The 24,719-nt window shown below is 47.8% G+C and overlaps 1 protein-coding gene across 1 annotated transcript in view; it reads right to left on the reverse strand.

Annotated features, from left to right (window-relative positions):
• The window catches only part of tdrd12 (tudor domain containing 12), a 192,850-nt gene that overhangs the window by 107,937 nt on the left and 60,194 nt on the right, over positions 1–24,719 (reverse strand). The window contains exons 15-17 of the mRNA XM_072517655.1: positions 19,377–19,533; positions 10,246–10,373; positions 221–412 (exon numbers count right to left, since the gene is read on the reverse strand). Of these exons, the coding sequence (XP_072373756.1) occupies positions 221–412; positions 10,246–10,373; positions 19,377–19,533 (477 nt within the window). The remainder of the gene's footprint in view (positions 1–220; positions 413–10,245; positions 10,374–19,376; positions 19,534–24,719) is intronic.

Consider the following 24,719-nt stretch of genomic DNA (forward strand, 5'->3'; position numbering starts at 1 on the left):
AAATTTTCTACAGGGTGGCAGAGTTTCAAATATTTCATCCAATTTTTTTCTAGTAATTCTTTGATATTTTGGAACCCACAACATGGTAGTTCACAATAATTATAACTTAAAAACAAAGATTCAAATTTTAAAAATGTATACTCTCACCTGATTGCAGTCAGATGATCACAGCATTAGAATCAAACTACCTCAGACCTAGTCATATTTCACAAGTACAAACCTGATGCACATTTCCGTACAGTGCAGCTTCTTCCATGGCTGTTATAACAACATAAGGATCGCTTTGATTTTCTTTTACTAAACTGTCCATTTGCTTTGTCCAATGCTTTCCAACAGCAATGAGCTGTTGTAGGGTCGACCTTCTCTCTGGAACATTAGTAGCTTCCCTGAAGCATTGCAGGATGGTAGTCATCTATGTTTAAAATAGACAAGAATTAGATTTTTAAAATAAATTTAGAGTACCCAATTATTTTTTTTCAATTTACAGAATTTACAGTGCAGAAGGAGGCCATTCAGCCCATCGAGTCTGCACCAGCTCTTGGAAAGAGCACCCTACTTGACCCCACACCTCCACCCTATCCCAGTGTGGTATTATACGTATTACGTTACCCGAGAGGCTGAAGTACCATTGGTAGAACCTATATGCTTGCTATTGGCTTGAGTATAATAGCTCCGCCCTGATAGGCGGGGTATAAGAACACGTGCCGTCCCAGCAGCCCTCATTCTGTACCTGAGCTGCTGGGGAAACATCTAGCTTATTAAAGCCTTCAGTTGTACTACAACCTTGTTTTAGTGGTCATTGATCGTGCATCAATTTAATAAGCTAGATTTTAAGAAGAAAGGATGGAGCTCCTGCAACTTAGCCCCAACGTGGCAAACTCAGTGGCGATCTTTAAGCACTGGCTGGCGTGTTTTAAAGGGTATCTCAAGACGGCAGAAAACGCACCCACGGGAGAGCAGAAACTGCACTCAAGGGTGAGCCCGGAGATCTACACCCTCATCGAGGAAGCGGAAGACTTTGATGCAGCAATCGAGCTGCTAAAAGGACAGTACATTCGCCCGGTAAACCAGGTCTACGCCCGGCATCTGCTTGCAACAAGACGGCAAACCCATGGGGAATTGTTGGAGGAATTCTACCGCGCACTCCTGGTGCTGTGCAGAAGCTGCGGCTGCCCGCAAGTTTCGGCGAGCGAACACACGGAACTCTTAGTCCGGGACGCTTTTGTGGCAGGTATGCTTTCATCTCAAATCCGCCAGCGCCTGTTAGAGAAAGACACCCTGGGTCTTAGGGAGGCACGGGCCCTTGAAGGCTCCCTGGACGTGGCCTCCAGGAACGCCCGCACCTACGTTCCCGACCATGCGGCAGCCCCCTGGGCAGCGTGGAACCCCGCAGCGGCCGCCCCAGAGACTTCCCCCGTTCCCCCGCAGGCCTGCGCTGCAAGGCGGCCTGCCAACCCCGAGGGGCCCCGCTGCTACTTTTGCGGGCAGGCCAAGCACCCCCGCCAGCGCTGCCCGGCCCGCGCATCCACCTGCAGGGGATGCGGCAAAAAGGGCCATTTCGTGGGGGTATGTCAGGCCCGAGCAGTGGCCGTGGTGTCCAGCGGCGAATCCGGACCGCCACCACAAACTTCTCCACGGGCCCAGTGTGGCCAGCGGTCGCCGCCACCCCCATATCTCAGGGCCACGTGCGGACCCCGTGCGCCGCCATCTGGTTCCACGGACGCCACGCTTGAGGGATGGGCGCCGCCATTTTGTGCACCCGCGGCCATGTGCGACCAATGGGAGACGCCATCTTGGATGGGCCCCCAGGATCCCAGCTCGGCCGACCACACACTGCCTGAACAGAATTCTCAACTACTGCGATTGGCCACGGTGACTCTGGATCAATCTCGACCTCGAACACTCAACCGCAACGACGACCGTTTTCAACGACGGGCACGAGACGTCCTGCCTAATTGACTCTGGGAGCACGGAGAGCTTCAGACACCCCGACACGGTAAGGCGCTGTTCCCTCCTCATCCACCCTGTTAATCAAAAAATCTCACTGGCCTCTGGTTCCCACTCAGTGGAGATAAAGGGGTTTTGTTTAGCAAACCTCACAGTCCAGGGAAGGGAGTTCAAAAATTTCCGTCTCTACGTCCTTCCCCACCTCTGCGCGGCTACACTCCTGGGTTTAGACTTCCAGTGTAACCTTCAAAGTCTGACCTTCCAATTCGACGGCCCTATTACCCTCCCCCCCCTTACTGTCTGCAGCCTCGCGACCTTCAAGGTCGACTCCCATCCCGGTTTGCGAACCTCACCCCGATTGCAAACCCGTCGCCACCAGGAGCGGACGCTAAAGTGCCCAGGACTGGATCTTTATTAGATCAGAGGTCCAAAGGCTACTGAGGGAAGGGGTCATTGAAGCCAGTAACAGCCCCTTGAGAGCTCAAGTAGTGGTGGTGAAGACCAGGGAGAAGCATAGGATGGTCATCGACTAAAGTCAGACCATCAACAGGTTGACAAAGCTGGACGTGTCCGTCCCCCCCCCCGCATATCCGACCTGGTAAACAGGATTGTGCATTATAAGGTCTTCTCCATGGTGGATCTCAAGTCCGCCTACTGTAGCCACCTGAATTGGCCAATTCCCGATGTAAAATGGAGAACAGCAAAGGCTGCAGGGAAATTCAGCCAACACAGGCAGAAACCAGCAGGTGCAAGTTTACTGTGTGTTAAACTTAAACTCTGCAAAAGCCCAGACAGCATCGATACAAACAGCCATCTGCATAATAATGTAGCAGCCATCTACATACTGATAAGCAATCCCCGGGAACAATCGCAACATTTGGGACAAACAAAGCTAAGCCAGACTCCCCGGCGCCAGCAGGAGCCAACACAAAAGAGGTTAACGAACACCTCAAGACCGCCCATCGATCAGGGATCCGCTCCAGTATTGGAGAAATCGAACCAAGCAATTGGAACTAAGTCCAATCACTTGGAACCAGGTACAGGGTCCGCCCGAAAGGCGGGAAGCCCCTGGGGACTATAAGAGTTAAGCCCCCAAGTTCAAATCGTTCTTCTTGACAGGGTCACTCAGCAACGCAAACCAACCCTTGAGAGTGACTGTCCAAGCTGCCGCATCACTGAAGTAAGTCTCAAGTCGACGTTCGCTACGAGATAGGCGCTCCTAGATACCAGTCCATACCGGCTTTGAATCCCGCAGTTTCAGATTCCGAACGAAAGGCCATGTGTTCTCCTGACCTGGTGGGCCAGTCCGAAGCTAAGTATAGGCCTGTTAGTTGTGGAAGTAGCTTAGAAGTAGAATTTATGCATGAGTAGCGATTTACTGTGTATAATAAATGTGCTTTGATTTGAATCTTACTAACTGGTGTGTTGAGTTATTGATCATTACTTGAACTTGAACCTCGTGGCAGTATCATAAAGATACCTGGCGACTCGAGAGCAAAGGTTATAAAACAGAGCCAATTGAACCAACCAAAAGTTAACACTACCACCAGCTCCCCATCCACACTAGTGACTGCAAATACACTGCCTTCGAGGCAGATGGGTCGCTCTATCACTTCTTAAAGGTTCCCTTTGGTGTCACTAACGGGGTCTTGATCTTCCAGATCGAGATGGACCGAATGGTTAGATCATAGAATTTACAGTGCAGAAGGAGGCCATTCGGCCCATCGAGTCTGCACCGGCTTTTGGAAAGAGCACCCTACCCAAGGTCAACACCTCCACCCTATCCCCATAACCCAGTAACCCCACTAAGGGCAATTTTGGACACTAAGGGCAATTTATCATGGCCAATCCACCTAACCCGCACATCTTTGGACTGTGGGAGGAAATCGGAGCACCCGGAGGAAACCCACGCACACACGGGGAGGATGTGCAGACTCCGCACAGACAGTGACCCAAGCCGGAATCGAACCTGGGACCCTGGAGCTGTGAAGCAATTGTGCTATCCACAATGCTACCGTGCCGGTACGGTTTACGGGCAACATTCCCATATCTCGATGTCACCATCTGCTGCCACGACCAGCAGGACCACGACACCAACCTCCGAAAATTTCTCCAGACCGCAAAGATCCTTAACCTAACGTACAATAAGGGTAAATGCGTGTTTAGCACCGACCATCTAGCCATCCTCGGCTACGTAGTGCGAAATGGAGTTGTAGGCCCCGACCCTGAACGCATGCGCCCCCTTATGGCGTTCCTCCTCCCTCACTGCTCGAAGGCCCTGAAGCGCTGCCTAAGGTTTTTTTTAGCTACTACGGCCAGTGGGTCCCCAACTACGCGGACATAGCCCGTCCCCTAATCCAAACCACAGTTTTTCCCCTGTCGATAGAGGCCCGCCAGGCCATCAGCCGCATCAAAGCAGACATTGCAAAGGCCACGATGCACGCCATCGATGAGTCCCTCCCCTTCCAGGTCGAGAGCGAAGCGTCCGACGTAGCTCTGGCGGCAACCCTCAACCAAGTGGGCAGACCCGTGACCTTCTTCTCCCGTACCCTCCATGCTTCCGAAATCCGCCACTCCTCAGTCGAAAAGGAGACCCAGGCCATAGTAGAAGCTGTGCGACATTGGAGTCATTACCTGGCCGGCAGGAGATTCACTCTCCTCACTGACCAACGGTCGGTGGCTTTCATGTTCGATAATGCAAAGCCGGGCAAGATAAAAAAACGACAAAATCTTGCAGTGGAGGATTGAACTCTCCACCTACAACTACGAGATCTTGTATCGTCCCGGGAAGCTAAATGAGCCTCCTGACACCCTGTCACGCGGCACATGTGCCACCGCACAAGTGGACCGCCTCCGAGCCCTCCACGAGGACCTCTGCCACCCGGGGGTCACTCGCTTTTTCCATTTCGTCACGACCCGCAACATGCCCTACTCCATCGAGGTGGTCAGGACAGCCACCAGGGACTGCCAAATCTGCGTGGAGTGCAAACCGCACTTCTACCGACCAGAGAAAGTGCACCTGATAAAGGGTTCCTGTCCCTTTGAACGCCTCAGCATGGACTTCAAAGGCCCCCTTCTCCTCCACCGACCGCAACACGTCAATCACGTTCAGGATGTAGGAGTACTCCCGGTTCCCATTCGCCATCCCCTGCCCCAACATGACCGCCTCCACCGTCATCAAGGCCCTCCATAGCATCTTTGCACTGTTCGGGTTCCCCGCTTATATACATATAGTGATAGGGGGTCCTCTTTTATGAGCGACGAACTGCGTCAATTCCTGCTCAGCAAGGGCATCGCCTCGAGCAGGACGACCAGTTACAACCCCCGGGGTAACGGACAGGTAGAGAGGGAGAATGGAACGACTGTCCTACTAGCCCTACGGTCCAGGAACCTCCCAGTCTCCCGCTGGCAAGAAGTCCTCCCGGATGCCCTCCACTCCATCCGGTCACTGCTTTGTACAACCACCAATCAGACACCTCACGAACGTCTCCTTGTCCTCTAGGAAGTCCTCCTCCGGGACCTTGCTCCCGACCTGGCTGGCAGCACCCGGACCCATCCTGCTCCGAAAACACGTGCGGGCGCACAAGTCGGACCCGCTGGTCGAGAGGGTCCATCTGCTCCATGCTAACCCCCAGTACGCCTACGTGGCGTACCCCGACAGCCGACAAGATACCGTCTCCCTACGGGACCTGGCACCCGCCGGAACTCCACGTACATTCCAGCCATCAGTCCCACCCTCCCTTCCACCGCAGCACCTTACAGGAGGATCGGTCCTTCCGCCGCCCCTGCCTAGGCCCCCCCCACCCACCGACGCCGCCCTGCAGGCGCTCCCTCCCCAGGTCAGCCGTTTTCCCCACCAGCGCCGTCTAGGGGTGACGAAGCTGCCATGGAGATCGAAGCCACGCTCCCGGAGGCACAGACGCCTAAGCCTCCACCGGAGTCACCACCGAGGCTCCAACGATCACAGAGGACGACCAGGGCCCCCGATCGACTGATTGCTTCATTTTAACCGGAATCTGTAAATATAAAACACCGAATGTACATAGCTACCAGACTTGTAAATAGTTACTAAACACTTTACGGAGGTATTACGGTACCTGAATAACCAATTATACCATGTTGTTATGTTTTGTAGTTGCTGGCCACCACAGGGCAATTTTGTGGGGCACATCTTTGGGTTGTCGGGGTGAGACCCATGCAGACACTGGGAGAATGGGCAAACTCCACACAGACAGTGACCCGGGGATCGAACCTGGGTCCTCAGTGCTGTGAGGCAGCAGTGCTAACCACTGTGCACCATGCCGCCCGACAAGAATTAGATTTTCATTGCATAGCTGGAAATTCTTCTTTCGACAATTTGTGTCTCTATATTCACATTGACAGCGGGTTTCACCAATGATTAAAACATTTTAATGGCCTGTAGGGAGCGGTCATGCACAAGGTATGAAATGAAATGAAAATCGCTTATTGTCACAAGTAGGCTTCAAATGAAGTTACTGTGAAAAGCCCCTAGTCGCCACATTCCGGCGCCTGCTCGGGGAGGCTGGTACGGGAATTGAACCCGCACTGCTGGCCTTGTTCTGCTTTACAAGCCAGCTATTTAGCCCACTGTGCTAAACCAGCCCCATGAGAGGGCATCCGGGAGGACTTCTTGCCAGCGGGAGACTGGGAGGTTCCTGGACCGTAGGGCTAGTAGGACAGTCGTTCCATTCTCCCTCTCTACCTGTCCGTTACCCCGGGGGTTGTAACTGGTCGTCCTGCTCGAGGCGATGCCCTTGCTGAGCAGGAATTGACGCAGTTCGTCGCTCATAAAAGAGGACCCCCTATCACTATATGTATATAAGCGGGGAACCCGAACAGTGCAATGGCCACCAGGGTAAAACCGGCAGAGGATTGTCACAAAAGGCATGGCTAGCATTGACAACCCCATTCACAGGGTGGTGGTGGCGGCGGTGGCGTGTAAGTTTAAATACCTGTTGCTCATTCTGTTTTTGTTGATGGGCTTAGGATTTGATTCATGGTTTGTTTTAGTTAAGTTAATAACCCCTCCCAGGTTTTCTTGGCGGCAACATGAAAACGAACGATTCCCCCTCCCACCTACCCCAACAAAACAAACTCATTATCCCATACTAAACTGATATAAGCTGCAGCTACTTCCCCCACCTGGAGCTATATATTTCCCATAACAACCATAATGCATAGAATTATAGAGTCTTACAGTGCAGAAGGAAGCATTCAACCCATTGTGTCTGCACCTACCCTCCGAAAGAGCACCCTACCTAGGCCCACTCCCTCACCCTATCTTAGGGGTGATCTTACAGAGGTCTATAAAATAATGAGGGGCATAGATAAGGTAGATGGTCAGCATCTTTTCCCAAAGGTCCCAAAGTCTAAAATAAGAGGGCATAGGTTTAAGGTGAGAGGGGAGAGATACAAAAGTGTCCAGTGGGGCAATTTATTTCACATAGGGTGGTGAGTGTCTGGGATGAGCTGCCAGAGGCAGTAGAGGCGGGTACAATTTTGCCTTTTAAAAAGCATTTAGACAGTTATATAGGAAAGCTGGATAGGGAGGCTTATGGGCCAAATGCAGGCAATTGGGACTAGCTTAGTGGTAAAAACTGGGCGGCATGGACAAGTTGGGCTGAAGGGCCTGTTTTCATGCTGTAAACCTCTATGACTCTAACCCCACAATTCCGAGGTCCTGCCTCATCGAGCAGCTTGAGATAGTCAACCTTAGTACTCAGCTTCTTATTCTCACCAGCTGCCAGAACGATTTCAGTCTTCAGCGAAACAATTTGCTTGCTGTGTTTTGACAAAGCCTTTCCACACCTTTATTCATGTACCCTTACCTTCTCAACGGTTTCTCCACCTTAGATCATATGGTACCTAGGGCCTCCTCTATCGACTTTCCAAGGTCCCCAGACATAACTCTCCACTGCTTCTCAAATTCTGTCACTAGTACTCCAGTCAATATATATCGGCCGTGATTGGAGTGGCCGGAGTCACAGAAGCAGCCTCCGCCATTTTCTCCACCGAGGAGCCTCGTGAAGTCGCTGAATCCATTGCCGAATTTCTATCCCTAGGTTTCTTTCCTCTGGCCTTTCTTGGCATCTCTTTAATGTGGGCACCTTATATTATCTGGTAGATGGGATTCTTCGAATAAAATAACCTCAGAAACAGGGCAAAAAAGGCCGAAGATCAAGAACCCTGTTGGGAGCTACCTTGTGCATGACCTCTCATGGGGCTGGTTTAGCACAGTGGGCTAAATAGCTGGCTTGTAAAGCAGAACAAGGCCAGCAGTGCGGGTTCAATTCCCGTACCAGCCTCCCCGAGCAGGCGCCGGAATGTGGCGACTAGGGGCTTTTCACAGTAACTTCATTTGAAGCCTACTTGTGACAATAAGCGATTTTCATTTCATTTCATACCTTGTGCATGACCGCTCCCTGCAGGCCACCACTAGAAGTCCCAAAAGAGCAACATTTCATCTTTAGAGAATGTAAAGGAATTTGCTGAACAATTCTATCATGACCTTGTTCCCATATTTCCCAAGAGAACACGGGTCTATAGAAAGACACGTCTAGACAGTCAAGAAAACCCTTAAAAAGTGGCAAGATACAAAGGAAGTCCCAGACCTTCCTTATTGTCACCCTGATCTACACCCATCAAGACTGCCATGAAATTGCTGTAGAGCCGTTGAAGGCAAGTATAAGACAACTCTGCCTCAGCTGACCAGGGGGAAGTAAGACAACAACTCACTGATGCATAGGTAGGAGGTCAACACTTTATTAAGCATGCCATTCCTTGTCTAAGCTGTTGAAAAGGACAAACTGTATGCATATAGGATTCTATCATGAAAGCCTGAAACCCAGCAAATGTGGTGAAGCTGCGATATCAAGTCACATAGCATTGGGACCAAAAGCAATGAAAAAGCACATGAGAAGGAACAGTTATATTGGACCTGCACTAGAACTGGAAAAGCAGAAAACAGCATCAACATCACTAACCAGCATGATAACATCAACAGCACCACCAAGTGGTGAAACATCAACATCACCAGCAAGTGAGACAACATTAGCGACATTAAGCAGAACTTATCAGGAGCAATACACAACATCAACACACACAGAATTGCCTGTGCAGCATGCCAACACATCAAAAGCTCTCTTCCAATATTAACAAATCTACAAGATGAAGGCACAATATTCTACCACTCAAGCAATATCATGTATCATATTTTGAGAAACCAAGCTCCAACAGAATCTAAAGGTGTCCAGCTTAATTATTAAAGTTAATTGTTAACCATCTTTGGTTAGATATAATAAAAAAGACATGACTGGAATAGTTATATTGATAAGGAGTCATTATAATTTTTTTAAAAAAGTGATGTTATATTGTTTACTATTCACAGAGTTAGGAACTAATGGTGATGCAAATATACATTCAGAGTGCCATATTTACTGCTGCACTGCAGCCAGGTGCAAACCAACAACATATCAGTCAGCCACAAGGAGAACTGCAAGAAATAAACTCAATGAAGCTCCCGAGTTATGAATCTTAAAGTGTAATTATTTCAAACTTCTGGGAACAAAACAACTGAAATTATTTAATTTCTTACACCAAGTTACAGAAGATTAAATCCCAAAATTGCAACAGAATGCATTAACTGTACGAGTTCAATTTTTTCAGAAAACTGTTTCAGGCTTCACGTTGTCAGGCAGAGCTCTATTCCTGGATTTCTACTGTGGGGAGAGGAAAAAAGCCGTCAGCCAGCCAATATCACACAATGTTACAAACTCATCAGGCCAGAAATGTCTGCACCTATTTTCAACGAGGCCAAACTATTTTTTTTTGCATCAATAGTGGCCACATAGCCAAAAACATCCACATTGGAGCTTTGTGCCAATTATGAGGATGCACATCAAAAAGAATATAGCGGGAACGCTGCATTTGTTCTCCTTTCTTCAGAAATGTGCCTACCTTCCCTGCAGCACCACCACACAGAAGACAGGCTGCAACTCCAAATGCAGCTACATTGGACATCTGGAACAAAGAAATGAACCTACTGCTCCATGGTTTTTTATATTTGTCTGTCTTCAACGTACCTTTTAATATGCATATTTTAACTGAATATCATCCTTGCATCTTGTACCCATACTGATCAATTCAGGTCTTTTTGGATTTTCAAGGAAATTATAGAATCTTAAACCAGCGTATGTTTAGCTTCAATAAAGTGACAGTAAGCAAATAATCAAATCAAGAATTGTGACTACTAATCTAACATTTCAATACATTACTCACTTCACCCATTGCTTCATCGAAAAGTACATCAACCCTGTCCAACACCAAATGGCTGAGTCTAATAAAAAATAGGCAGTGTATTTGAAGGATCCGTATCAGACTGTGAGGCGTAGTAACAACTACATCACCTGCAATTAAATTTATATTTTAAAGTCAAGACTGAAAATTTGTAAGTAATAATGAGTCATTAAGTACTGTTTCATGGATAATTGCTATTAGGAGGAAAAACATGTTCTTTTTTTTTTATTAAATATTTTATTGAAAATTTTTGGTCAACCAACACAGTACATTGTGCATTCTTTACACAATATTATAACAACACAAATAACAATGACCTATTTTATAAACAAAAAATGAATAAATAATAAATAACAAAAATGGAAACTAGCCCTAATTGGCAACTGCCTTGTCACAAGTAACACTCTCCAAAAATATAATTTAACAGTCCAATATATAATTATCTGTAGCAACGACCTATACATACTATACAGTATATATTAACAACCCTGAGAGTCCTTCTGGTTCCTCCTCCTCCTCCTCCCCCCCCCCCGGATCCTGGGCTGCTGCTGCTGCCTTCTTTTTCCCATTCCGTCTATCTTTCTGCGAGGTATTCGACGAACGGTTGCCACCGCCTGGTGAACCCTTGAGCCGACCCCCTTAGGACGAACTTAATCCGCTCTAGCTTTATAAACCCCGCCATGTCATTTATCCAGGTCTCCACCCCCGGGGGCTTGGCTTCTTTCCACATTAGCAATATCCTGCGCCGGGCTACTAGGGACGCAAAGGCCAAAACATCGGCCTCTCTCGCCTCCTGCACTCCCGGCTCTTGTGCAACCCCAAATATAGCCAACCCCCAGCTTGGTTCGACCCGGACTCCTACTACTTTTGAAAGCACCTTTGTCACCCCCATCCAAAACCTCTGTAGTGCCGGGCATGACCAAAACATATGGGTATGATTCGCTGGGCTTCTCGAGCACCTCGCACACCTATCCTCCACCCCAAAAAATTTACTGAGCCGTGCTCCAGTCATATGTGCCCTGTGTAATACCTTAAACTGAATCAGGCTTAGCCTGGCACACGAGGACGACGAGTTTACCCTGCTTAGGGCATCTGCCCACAGCCCCTCCTCGATCTCCTCCCCCAGCTCTTCTTCCCATTTCCCTTTTAGTTCATCTACCATAGTCTCCCCTTCGTCCCTCATTTCCCTATATATATCTGACACCTTACCATCCCCCACCCATGTCTTTGAGATCACTCTGTCCTGCACCTCTTGTGTCGGGAGCTGCGGGAATTCCCTCACCTGTTGCCTCGCAAAAGCCCTCAGTTGCATATACCTGAATGCATTCCCTTGGGGCAACCCATATTTCTCGGTCAGCGCTCCCAGACTCGCGAACTTCCCATCCACAAACAGATCTTTCAGTTGCGTTATTCCTGCTCTTTGCCACATTCCATATCCCCCATCCATTCCCCCCGGGGCAAACCTATGGTTGTTTCTTATCGGGGACCCCCCCAAGGCTCCAGTCCTTCCCCTATGCCGTCTCCACTGTCCCCAAATCTTCAGTGTAGCCACCACCACCGGGCTTGTGGTGTAGTTCCTCGGTGAGAACGGCAATGGGGCTGTCACCATAGCCTGTAGGCTAGTCCCCCTACAGGACGCCCTCTCTAATCTCTTCCACGCCGCTCCCTCCTCCTCTCCCATCCACTTACTCACCATTGAAATATTAGCGGCCCAATAATACTCACTTAGGCTCGGTAGTGCCAGCCCCCCCCTATCCCTGCTACGCTGTAAGAATCCCCTCCTCACTCTCGGGGTCTTCCTGGCCCACACAAAACCCATGATGCTCTTTTCAATCCTTTTAAAAAAAGCCTTCGTGATCACCACCGGGAGGCACTGAAACACAAAGAGGAATCTCGGGAGGACCACCATCTTAACCGCCTGCACCCTTCCTGCCATTGACAGGGATACCATATCCCATCTCTTGAAATCCTCCTCCATCTGTTCCACCAACCGCGTTAAATTTAACCTATGCAATGTGCCCCAATTCTTAGCTATCTGGATCCCCAGGTAACGAAAGTCCCTTGTTACCTTCCTCAGCGGTAGGTCCTCTATTTCTCTACTCTGCTCCCCTGGATGCACCACAAACAACTCACTTTTCCCCATGTTCAATTTATACCCTGAAAAATCCCCAAACTCCCCAAGTATCCGCATTATTTCCGGCATCCCCTCCGCCGGGTCCTCCACGTATAGTAGCAAATCGTCCGCATACAAAGATACCCGGTGCTCTTCTCCTCCCCTAAGTACTCCCCTCCACTTCTTGGAACCCCTCAACGCTATCGCCAGGGGCTCAATCGCCAGTGCAAACAATAATGGGGACAGAGGGCATCCCTGCCTTGTCCCTCTATGGTGCTGAAAATATGCAGATCCCCGTCCATTCGTGACCACGCTCACCACTGGGGCGCTATACAACAGCTGCACCCATCTAACATACCCCTCTCCAAAACCAAATCTCCTCAACACCTCCCACAAATAATCCCACTCCACTCTATCAAATGCTTTCTCGGCATCCATCGCCACTACTATCTCCGTTTCTCCCTCTGGTGGGGCCATCATCATTACCCCTAACAACCTCCGTATATTCGTGTTCAGCTGTCTCCCCTTCACAAACCCAGTTTGGTCCTCGTGGACCACCCCCGGGACACATTCCTCTATTCTCATTGCCATTACCTTGGCCAGGACCTTGGCATCTACATTTAGGAGGGAAATAGGTCTATAGGACCCGCATTGTAGCGGGTCCTTTTCCTTCTTTAAGAGAAGCGATATCGTTGCTTCAGACATAGTCGGGGGCAGTTGTCCCCTTTCCTTTGCCTCATTAAAGGTGCTCGTCAGTACCGGGGCGAGCAAGTCCACATATTTGCTATAGAATTCGACTGGGAATCCATCCGGTCCCGGGGCCTTTCCCGCCTGCATGCTCCTAATTCCTTTCACCACTTCTTCTACCTCGATCTGTGCTCCCAGTCCCACCCTTTCCTGCTCTTCCACCTTGGGAAATTCCAGCCGATCCAAGAAGCCCATCATTCTCTCCCTCCCATCCGGGGGTTGAGCTTCATATAATTTTTTATAAAATGTCTTGAACACTCCATTCACTCTCTCCGTTCCCCGCTCCATCTCTCCTTCCTCATCCCTCACTCTCCCTATTCCCCTCGCTGCTCCCCTTTTCCTCAATTGGTGTGCCAGCAACCTGCTCGCCTTCTCCCCATATTCGTACTGTACACCCTGTGCCTTCCTCCATTGTGCCTCTGCAGTGCCTGTAGTCAGCAAGTCAAATTCTACATGTAGCCTTTGCCTTTCCCTGTACAGTCCCTCCTCCGGTGCTTCCGCATATTGTCTGTCCACCCTCAAAAGTTCTTGCAGCAACCGCTCCCGTTCCTTACTCTCCTGCTTCCCTTTATGTGCCCTTATTGATATCAGCTCCCCTCTAACCACCGCCTTCAACGCCTCCCAGACCACTCCCACCTGGACCTCCCCATTATCATTGAGTTCCAAGTACTTTTCAATGCACCCCCTCACCCTTAGACACACCCCCTCATCTGCCATTAGTCCCATGTCCATTCTCCAGGGTGGGCGCCCTCCTGTTTCCTCCCCTATCTCCAAGTCCACCCAGTGTGGAGCGTGATCCGAAATGGCTATAGCCGTATACTCCGTTCCCCTCACCTTCGGGATCAATGCCCTACCCAGCACAAAAAAGTCTATTCGCGAGTAGACTTTATGGACATAGGAGAAAAACGAGAACTCCTTACTCCTAGGTCTGCTAAATCTCCACGGGTCTACACCTCCCATCTGCTCCATAAAATCTTTAAGCACCTTGGCTGCTGCCGGCCTCCTTCCAGTCCTGGACTTCGACCTATCCAGCCCTGGTTCCAACACCGTATTAAAATCTCCCCCCATTATCAGCTTTCCCATCTCTTGGTCCGGAATGCGTCCTAGCATCCGCCTCATAAAATTGGCATCATCCCAGTTCGGGGCATATACGTTTACCAAGACCACCGCCTCCCCCTGTAATTTGCCACTCACCATCACGTATCTGCCCCCGTTATCCGCCACTATAGTCTTTGCCTCGAACATTACCCGCTTCCCCACTAATATAGCCACCCCCCTGTTTTTCGCATCTAGCCCCGAATGGAACACCTGCCCCACCCATCCTTTGCGTAGCCTAACCTGGTCTATCAGTTTCAGGTGCGTTTCCTGTAACATAACCACATCTGCCTTAAGTTTCTTAAGGTGTGCGAGTACCCGTGCCCTCTTTATCGGCCCGTTCAGCCCTCTCACGTTCCACGTGATCAGCCGAGTTGGGGGGCTTCCTACCCCCCCCCTTGTCGATTAGCCATCCCCTTTTTCCAGCTCCTCACCCGGTTCCCACGCAGCTGTATCTCCCCCAGGCGGTGCCCCCCGCCCATCCTCTCCCATACCAGCTCCCCCCTCTCCCCAGCAGCAGCAACCCAGTAATTCCCCCTCCCACCCCCCCCGCTAGATCCCCCGCTAGCGTAATTACTCCCCCCATGTTGCTCCCAGAAGTCAGCAAACTCTGGCTGACCTCGGCTTCCCCCCGTGACCTCGGCTCGCACCGTGCGACGCCCCCTCCTTCCTGCTTCTCTATTCCCGCCATGATTATCATAGCGCGGGAACCAAGCCCGCGCTTCTCCCTTGGCCCCGCCCCCAATGGCCAACGCCCCATCTCCTCCACCTCCCCTCCTCCCCCCAGCACCACCTGTGGGAGAGAGAAAAGTTACCACATCGCAGGATTAGTACATAAAACCCCTCTTTGCCCCCCACATTCGCCCCACCACTTTGTTCGAACGTTCTTTTTAATAACCCGCTCATTCCAGTTTTTCTTCCACAATAAAAGTCCACGCTTCATCCGCCGTCTCAAAGTAGTGGTGCCTCCCTCGATATGTGACCCACAGTCTTGCCGGTGGCAGCATTCCAAATTTTATCTTCTTTTTATGAAGCACCGCCTTGGCCCGATTAAAGCTCGCCCTCCTTCTCGCCACCTCCGCACTCCAGTCTTGATAAACGCGGATCACCGCGTTCTCCCATTTACTGCTCAGAGTTTTCTTCGCCCATCTAAGGACCATTTCTCTATCCTTAAAACGGAGGAATCTCACCACTATGGCTCTGGGAATTTCTCCTGCTCTCGGTCCTCGCGCCATCACTCGGTATGCTCCCTCCACCTCCAACGGACCCGCCGGGGCCTCCGCTCCCATTAACGAGTGCAGCATCGTGCTCACATATGCCCCGACGTCCGCTCCCTCCACACCTTCAGGAAGACCAAGAATCCTCAGGTTGTTCCTCCTTGCGTTGTTTTCCAGTGCCTCCAACCTTTCCACACATCGTTTCTGATGTGCCTCCTGCGTCTCCGTCTTCACCACCAGGCCCTGTATATCGTCCTCATTCTCGGCTGCCTTTGCCTTCACGACCCGAAGCTCCCGCTCCTGGGTCTTTTGTTCCTCCTTTAGCCCTTCGATCGCCTGTAGTATCGGGGCCAACAGCTCTTTCTTCATTTCCTTTTTGATCTCTTCCACACAGCATTTCAAGAACTCTTGTTGTTCAGGGCCCCATGTTAAACTGCCACCTTCCGACGCCATCTTGGTTTTTGCTTGCCTTCCTTGCCGCTGTTCTAAAGGATCCACTGCAATCTGGCCACTCTCTCCTCCTTTTTCCATCCGTATCCAGGGGGGATTCCCTTCTGGTTTACCGCACAGTGTTTTTAGCCGTCAAAATTGCCGTTGGGGCTCCTATCAAGAGCCCAAAAGTCCGTTTCACAGGGAGCTGCCGAAACGTGCGACTCAGCTGGTCATCGCCGCACCCGGAAGTCAGGAAAAACATGTTCAACCAAAGTATAATTAGCAAGCACAAAAAGGTGATGCTATCAATAGATTTATTTAAATTAGTTTTGAGTTCAGTTGTTCATAAGTTAACTTAACCTTGTGCAGGACATGAACTTAAAACGCAACTCTAAAAATTAATCGATTGCTCTGCTCGAGCGGTTTTGCTTATCCAATGTAATAGATTGTATTTTTCGGTTAATTGCAAATTATATTTACCAAGAACTGATTACACTAACAGATGTCATCCTTAAACTGGTGAAACTTAAAAAATTATAACAGACTACTCAGACATCTCATTCAGATTACCTTTTTTAAACAAGCAGTTTGTCCAACAGAATTGAAAAAAGATTTTGCACCTGTCAAGCAAAGTTTTAAGCACACATATAAAATATATATCATACACACAAAACATTCCATACCCCAATTTATTATTCCTTCTTCCTAATACACGCGTTTGAAAAGTGCTCATAATAAGTTACCAAAATTCTAAGAATAATATAGCTGTATTTTAATATTCGTTATGATATTTGGTTTAAAAAAAAATCCCTCTTCCTGTATGCTTCACTGATGCTCATTTTCAGATTTTCAGCATAATTTTTATTTTCCCACTGCTTTGGCATCACACCTTGTGAGCCAGAAACTGAGATTATACACTCTCCCAATTGTTTTCAGAAAAAGACTTTCATCTCTGTCATTTCTCATCAAAATACATGTCAAATATATAACTGCTGCTGCTTGTAGATACTCCTTACCAGGAGGTCTGCTGTCATAGCATGTCATGTTCACCTGTCTTGTGCCATCTGCAGCTGGTCTCCAACCACTCTGTGATGTGCATCATCCAACTATGCCTAACCCTCCACTTTGCCCTCCAGAAAACACCTCTGTTTTCAGCTCTAATCAAACATACCACTAAGTTCACCAAAATAATTGCACCAAAATAATTGCACATTTGGGTCAGGATTTCTAACTTCCCAAAAGAACCTATCATAGAATATTTAATATTTTTAACAAAATATACTCAACAAAGTATCCAATATTTAAACAGATTGCGATAATTAAAACCTTCAAAAACTGGTGGGGAATGGGAAGTTTAGAATCTAAACATTTGAAACAAATATCCTAATGGCCTTGAACCTCATTAACAGGGTGAATCAGTATTCCACTCCCAAGAGACAGATTGGCCATTGAAAACTTCTAGAGAGGCTGCAAGCTTCCAATTTAATCGTATTTCTTTTTTTAACCAATTGACCAGATTTCCAAGCCTCGGGAAATCTGGCAGGTAAAAGGAAGTGAAGAGCCTCAGATCTATCAGGTAAGTGCCTTTTTGGAACTGGCTCTGGGCTAGGAGGACCAGGGATATTTACCCCCCAGCCTACAAGGCCATCCAGCGAACAATTTCAATTCCAGCTCCCCCCCCCCCCCCATCCCTTCCCCAGCCACAACGATCCAGATACCCTTCCACAGTTTCCAATGATCCTCCCCAATGCACCCCTCTACTTTCAACCCCCATCTCTGCCCTCAATCTCTCTTTAAACCCCCGTGAACATCCACCAACCCGTTAAACCAGGCTGTACCTACCACTTGAAACCTTTACCCCGAGCAGCATCTTTGAAACATTCCTTGCCTGACTTTGAACCAAGCTGGTCAACAAAGATTGCTTCTGTACAGAGCCTGTTAAAAAACTCATGGTGTGGAGTTACAATTCCACAATCAGAACTCTTCCCTCCCACTTGGAAATCTAGCCCCGGTGAATATCAGCTCTTTGGTTTCCCTTTAAATGACAGAATATTTGGAAACATGAAACGGATTTCATGGTTTTTCTTTATAATGGAAAATTGCTTGGCATGTTACAATATTATATTAGTTAGAACATAGAAAAATACAGCACAGAACATTGGCCCTTGATGTTGTGCCGAACCTTTGTCCTAGATTAAGAACAAATCAATCTACACCCCCATCATTCTACCGTAATCGATGCACCTATCCAATAGCCGCTTGTAGGTCCCTAATGTTTCCGACTCAACTACTTCCACAGGCAGTGCATTCCATGCCCCCACTACTCTCTTGGTAAAGAACCTACCTCTGACATCCCCCCTATATCTTCCACCATTCACCTTAAATTTATGTCCCCTTGTAATGCTTTGTTCCAACCGGGGGAAAAGTCTCTCACTGTCTACTCTATCTATTCCCCTGATCATCTTATAAACCTCTATCAAGTCGCCCCTCATCCTTCTCTGTTCTAATGAGAAAAGGCCCAGCACCCTCAACCTTTCCTCGTAAGACCTACTCTCCATTCCAGGCAACATCCTGGTAATTCTCCTTTGCACCTTTTCCAAAGCTTCCACATCCTTCCTAAAATGAGGCGACCAGAACTGTACACAGTACTCCAAATGTGGCCCTACCAAGGTTCTGTACAGCTGCATCATCACCTCACGGCTCCCAAATTCAATCCCTCTGCTAATGAACGCTAGCACACCATAGGCCTTCTTCGCGGGTATGTATTAGCATGAATAGAGGATTGGTCAACTAACAGAAAGCAAAGAGTGGGGATAAATGGGTGTTTTTCTAGTTGATGATCAGTGGCTAGTGGTGTGCCTCAGGGATCAGTGTTGGGACTGCAATTATTGTCTATTTACATAAATGATTTGGAGTTGGGGACCAAGTGTAATACATTAAAGTTCGCAGATGACACAAAGATGAGTGGTAGAGCAAAGTGCTCGGAGGACACAAAGTCTGCAGAGGGATTTAGATAGTTTAAGTGAGGTCATCCATTTTGGCAGGAACAACAGCAAAATGGATTATTTAAATTGTAAAAAAATTGCAGCATGCTTCTGTGCAGAGGGACCTTGATATCCATGTGCATTGATGTTAATAGTTGCATACAATGTAGACCGCAGCTTTAAGCACAAAAATTCAAAACTTTGGAGAATCAATTGGATTTTTGAGACCGACTTGAATATGAATATAGATAGAAAGTGTTAATCATAGTTTTTTGAAAGGAATTGGGATCAAGAGGCAGAAACTAGAGGAAAAGTAAATCATTAAATCGACTGACTAGAGCAAAGGAGGAAGACAAAGTCCTAAAAGTCTTCATTACAGTTGATCATATGTCATTACAAGGATCCATTTAGAGGAAATTATTCATTCTACAACAGAGAATAGAATACATTAGATTTTACCTAATATTCATTCTCATCAAAGACCTGTATTTGCATAGAAGCCAGTCTGCCAACAATCACACTTACATGCTTTGGTAAGTTTCATTTTCTTTGTTTCTTCTGGATCTTGTCCAACCAAAATCAGCGATAGAGAAAGAGGTCGAGAACCCCTTGTTAAGTCCATTAACACCTGACACACAAAGTGGGCCTTCTGTCGTCCAGGGCAAATAATTATTGCTAATGGCTAACATTCAAAGAAAAACAAATAAAGATTGTTCTATTACTTGTATGAATTAGATTCTAAAATACATCACAAAATTATTGGTTTAATGCTTTACCCCAGGTGTTGAAACACGTCTGCCTTAAATCTTATTGATTTTTGCTTTCCTGAATGAAAACACCAAAATTAACACAAACGTTAATGTTAGAAACACAATTTTATGTTGTACACCTCTGTAAATCTCTGGAACCCTCAAGAGCTTGCCCAATGATGAACAGGTAGATTTTTCCTTCTTCGCCCTTCCCACACATTTTGACCTCTTACTTGCCTGCCTCAATTGCCCATTCTGTCCTTCTAACTGTCTGCAACGATCACGAGGAAAGTTATAAAAAGAAATGCAAGCAAGGAAAACCACAATTTAAGCCCAGCCAGGGCCTCTGCCCCCCCCCCCCCCCCCCCCGACTGGGCCAGCGAGCGCAGGTGAGGCCTGTCCACCTTTGGATCCTGCACCATATTCCAATCCCTCCACAACTATCAACGAGTGTTGGGGTGGCACCCAGTGCTCTCTTCACAAACCCCGCATCATCCCAGTTGGGACCATATATGCTTGCCGGTGCCACCAAATTCCCTTCTAGCGCCCCCGTCACTATCACGTACCTGCCCCCGATCCACCACTACCGTCGCCATCTAAAACCTCACCCCCTTGCCCACCAATACCCTACCCGCCCCCCCCAAGCTCTGCTATCGAACCCAGAGTGGGGAAAACCTGACTCACCCAACCCTTCCTAAGCCTCACCTGATCCTTCACCCTCAGATGGATCGCCTGCAACGTCACCACGTCGGCTTTTAAGCTCTTCAAGTGTGTAAAAACCCTCGATCTCTTCACCGGCCCCGCTAAGCCCTTCACGTTCCACCTCACTATCCTGACCAGGGTCCCTCACCGTCTCCCCGCCCCCTCCCCCGATCCTCCATCATCATATCCCCGGGCCCTGCCTTCAGCCTGACCTGCCCCATCCTTTTGTTACCGTTAACCTCCGTCCCCTCCAGAATCCCCCCATCCACTTCCTCCTGAAAATACCTCTCCCAGTATCGATCTCATCATCCCCACCTTTCACACCTCCCAGGCCAATCGGAACCTGGTCAAACAGGTTCCAACGACTGTGGACCGTCCCTCTACCACACTCCTGTTCACTAGCCAACCGTTGCTTGCTACTGTGGAGGCCCCTGGTCAGGCCCCTCTCCTCTCCATCCCCGCCCCCATGACCCAGTCCCTGGAAACAAAGACAAACAAAACCAGTGTAAAAACCACATCCAGGAAACTGCCCTAAGTCCATATCCCATTTCATTTCAATCCCAATCCTTCAGCCTTCACGAACGCCCCCTCCGCCTCCATTGCCTTGAAGTAAACGTCTCTAGAATTGTAGGTCAACCTCAACTTCGCCGGGCAGACCACGCCAAATCTCACAACGTTACTGTAGAGTGCTGCCTTCACCTGTCGGAAGGCCGCCTGCCTACTCGTCAGCTCCACCGTCAAGTCTTGGTATATTACAATATCAACTCCTTAGCCTCGGGTCACTGTCTGTGTGGAGTTTGCACATTCTCCCCGTGTCTGCTTGGGTTTCACCCTAACAAACCAAGATGTGTAGGTTGGATGGATTCGCCATGCTAAATTTTCCCTTAATTGGAATAAAATAATTGGATACTCTACCAACTCCTTCCCACTTCACCTCACGCCTTTACTTCGCCCAACTCAGGATCTTCTCCTTAGCATGAGACTTGTGGAAACAAATTATAACTGCCCTCGGTGGCTCGTTTGCTTTTGGCTTGGGCCTGTGTGAGCCCTGTCCAGCTCATAATCGGGAAGCTTCTTCCCCCTCCCCGGACAACTCTGCCAACTACTTTGCAAGTACTCAAGTTCGCCTTGGGCCCTCCATCCCCGCAGGCAGGTCCACAATTCGTAGGTTCTGCCGCCTCGACCTGTTCTCTAGGTCCTTCACCTTGGCTCTGAGCCCTTGGTTGGCCTCCACCACCCCCTGCAGCTCCTCACCCATCGAAGTGAACTGGTCAGTGTGCTGCGACAGAACTTCCTCCACCCCCTTCAATTTCTCTCCTTGATCCCGTACCTTCACCGGGACAATCGCCTCCTCCACTCACTCCTTCATCTCAGCCATCATCTCCTTTTGCAGCATCTCCATGTGCTTAGCGATCTGCCTCTCGAATTCTCCAGCCATCACGGTCAGAGTTTCCACTGTGAGGGGAACAGCCCCACCCGGCGAATCAGCCTCCACCATCTTTCCTGCTGTCGGGGTGACCCTTTCACTTGACGGCGAACCTTCACTCGTCCCCTTCTTCCCAACGGTTTTCTTCTAGGTCTTTGACATTCCCCACCTTCCTTATGCTTTCCTGCACCAGTTTGTACAAAACTGCCCCTGTAACAGGGCACTGAAAACCAGAGCGTCGAGCAGGAGTCACCCAACCTGTGACCTCCGCCTACATGACTCCGCCGGAAGTCGAATTCCCCCGTTTCTGACTGTAAGGGGCCTACATTATTTTTATCAATCTTTTTTTCTTGACATACCTATAGAAACTTTTACAGTCAGTTTTTATGTTCTCTGCTTGCTTACTTTCATATTGTATTTTCTACTTCTTAACCAATCCCTTGGTCTGCATTTGCTGAATCTTTTAACTGTTCTCAATCCACAGGTCTATTGCATTTTTTTGCTAATTTGTAAGTCTCTTCTTTGACTCTAATACTACCTCTAATTTCCCTTACTGCTCGTCCAATCACAGATTTGGTCTCTGGAGGAGCAGCAAAAATGGGAGGGAGGATATCTGTGATTTGAGAAGCTGTAGCAACCAGCATGGGAGAAATGGAACCTGTAATTGGAGCAGCATTTCAGATCATTTCTCCCATGTGTCAAGAAGCTTGGATAAATTGAAGATTAAAAAATTATACAAAAGGCAACTGATAAGGGTGCAGTTATACGGAGGGCTTTCGATAAGCAAATTAGACAACAGGGTGAACAAATATTTGCTTAAGTGTAGTGGAGATCAATAGAGTACAGAATTGCAGGACTTAAGGATACAGAGCGTAGCAGTTCAAACAGAAAAAAAGAATGCATGTTGCACTGACATGCTAAAAGCGTGAGTTCTAACACTAGTTGTTTGGATAGAACAAGATCAAATTATACTGTTGACTTAAAGAACAGACATGTACTGACTAAGGTGGAAATTAAATATTTATGTATGAGAGACTATGGGCGAAATCTATCGGCCGCGTCCTGCTCAACTGGGAGAAAGGCGCAGCCGGTAGATGCCGAGTGGAGCTTCCTGTGGGCTTCCTGGCAGCCAGTATGCCTTGCAAAAGGGAGAGGTGATCTTATTGAGATATACAAGATCCTGATGGGACTTGATAGGATAGGTACTAGGCAGGTGTTTCCTATCATTTTCACGGGAGAGACTCGCACTAGGGGACTCCATTTAAAAAGTGACTCACCAGAAGACACAAGAGAACAAGTAGGCCATTCAATGAGATCTCATAATATAATCCTCAACTCTACTTTCCCGCCGTATCCCCAGAACCCTTTTCTGGTCTTTCCTCATAACCCTCGATTCCCTTGCAGATTAAAAATGTGTCTGTCTCAGCCTTGAACATTCTTAAAGCCCCAGCCTCTACGGTAAAGAATTCCACAGATTCACTGCTCTCAAGAGAAGAAATTCTTCCTCATCTTGGTCTTAAATGGGCGATGTCTTACTCTGGAGATAATACCCTCTGGTCATGTACTCTCACATAGGTTCATAAGATATAGGAGCAGGATTAGGCCACCTGGCTCATCGAGTCTGCTCCACCATTCGATCATGGCTGATCTCATAAGGGACAATAACCTCTCTGCATCTAGCCTGTCAAGCTCCCTGAGAATCCCTCATGTCTTGATATGGGTGCCTCTCAATCTTCTAAATTCTAAAGAGTACAGACCCAACAGGTTCAACTTCTCAAAGGGGAAATCCCTCCGTACCCAGAATCACCTAGTGAACATTCTCTAGACTATCTCCAATGCCAGTATATCTTTCCTTAGATAGTGGGACCAAAATGGTTTACAATTTTTCAGGTGTGGTCTACTAATGCCTTGGGAAATTTTATTAAGACTTCCTGATTTTTATTCTCCATTTCCTTTGAAAAAAAGGCCAGCATTCCACTTGCTTTCCCAATTACCTGGAACTTGCAAGCTAGCTTTTATGATTTATGTACGAAGACCCCCAAATCCCTTTGTGCTGCAGCTTTCAACATTTAAATAATATTTATCTCTTTTATTCTTCCCACAAAAGTGCATTCCTTCACTTTTGCGGCAATATATTTCGTCGGCCACATTTTCCCCCTCACTTACCCGGTCTACATCCCATCCGCAAACCTGTTAATAGTACATGCACTTCCCTTGTCCAAGTCATTAATATATATTGTAAATAAATAAGAGGATTTCCTTTAAAGACAGAGGTGAGATAAAAAAATAATTCTCTTCCACATGAAGCAGTGGAGGCTAGCTCACTGAATTTATCCAAGGCTGGGTTTGTTGGAAAACAAAGGTAGTTTTATGGGATTTATATTTGTATTAGTAAACATTGAGAAATACATTTTTGTTTTAAGTGGGTTTAATTTAACGCTTCTGTGCCTGGAAGGGTAAAACCTATAATTTGATTCATGCTGCACAAAGGTGTTTGTATGTGTGGGGGTTGGTTTCAATCCAACTGTAATGCTATGCTTAAAGAGGGCTACAGTGTGAAGAGTAAATTAACAAGTGGGTGCTGAGCAACTGAGGCCTTGTAAGGTAGAAACGTTTTTAGGTTTTAGTTAGCTAATTTGATTGCAGTTGGAGATAGGTAGCGAGGGGAAGGCAGCTCACACAGCTGTTAAAAGCAGTTGGTTTAGAAGGGAACATCTCTCTCAGCTTTACTAGAAGAAAAGCCATACCATGGCGCAATGGTTAAGAAAACAAGTGCAGAGATTTGAAGAGCTGCTAGTTAGAAAAACTGGAGAAATGAAGAGAATTGTCCAAGAAGTCAGAGGTTAAAGGAGCTATAACAGAGAACTGGAAGATTGATATAAATTGAATTTTAAATATACTTAGACGTATCAACTTTTGTGGACATGATACAAAACATATGTGAAACACTAACATGAAAACAAAAAAGTCAAACAGAATTCACATGAATTT

The sequence above is a fragment of the Scyliorhinus torazame genome, chromosome 10 (genome assembly GCF_047496885.1).
Source record: "Scyliorhinus torazame isolate Kashiwa2021f chromosome 10, sScyTor2.1, whole genome shotgun sequence".
In the NCBI taxonomy this organism is placed as follows: Eukaryota; Metazoa; Chordata; class Chondrichthyes; order Carcharhiniformes; family Scyliorhinidae; genus Scyliorhinus; species Scyliorhinus torazame.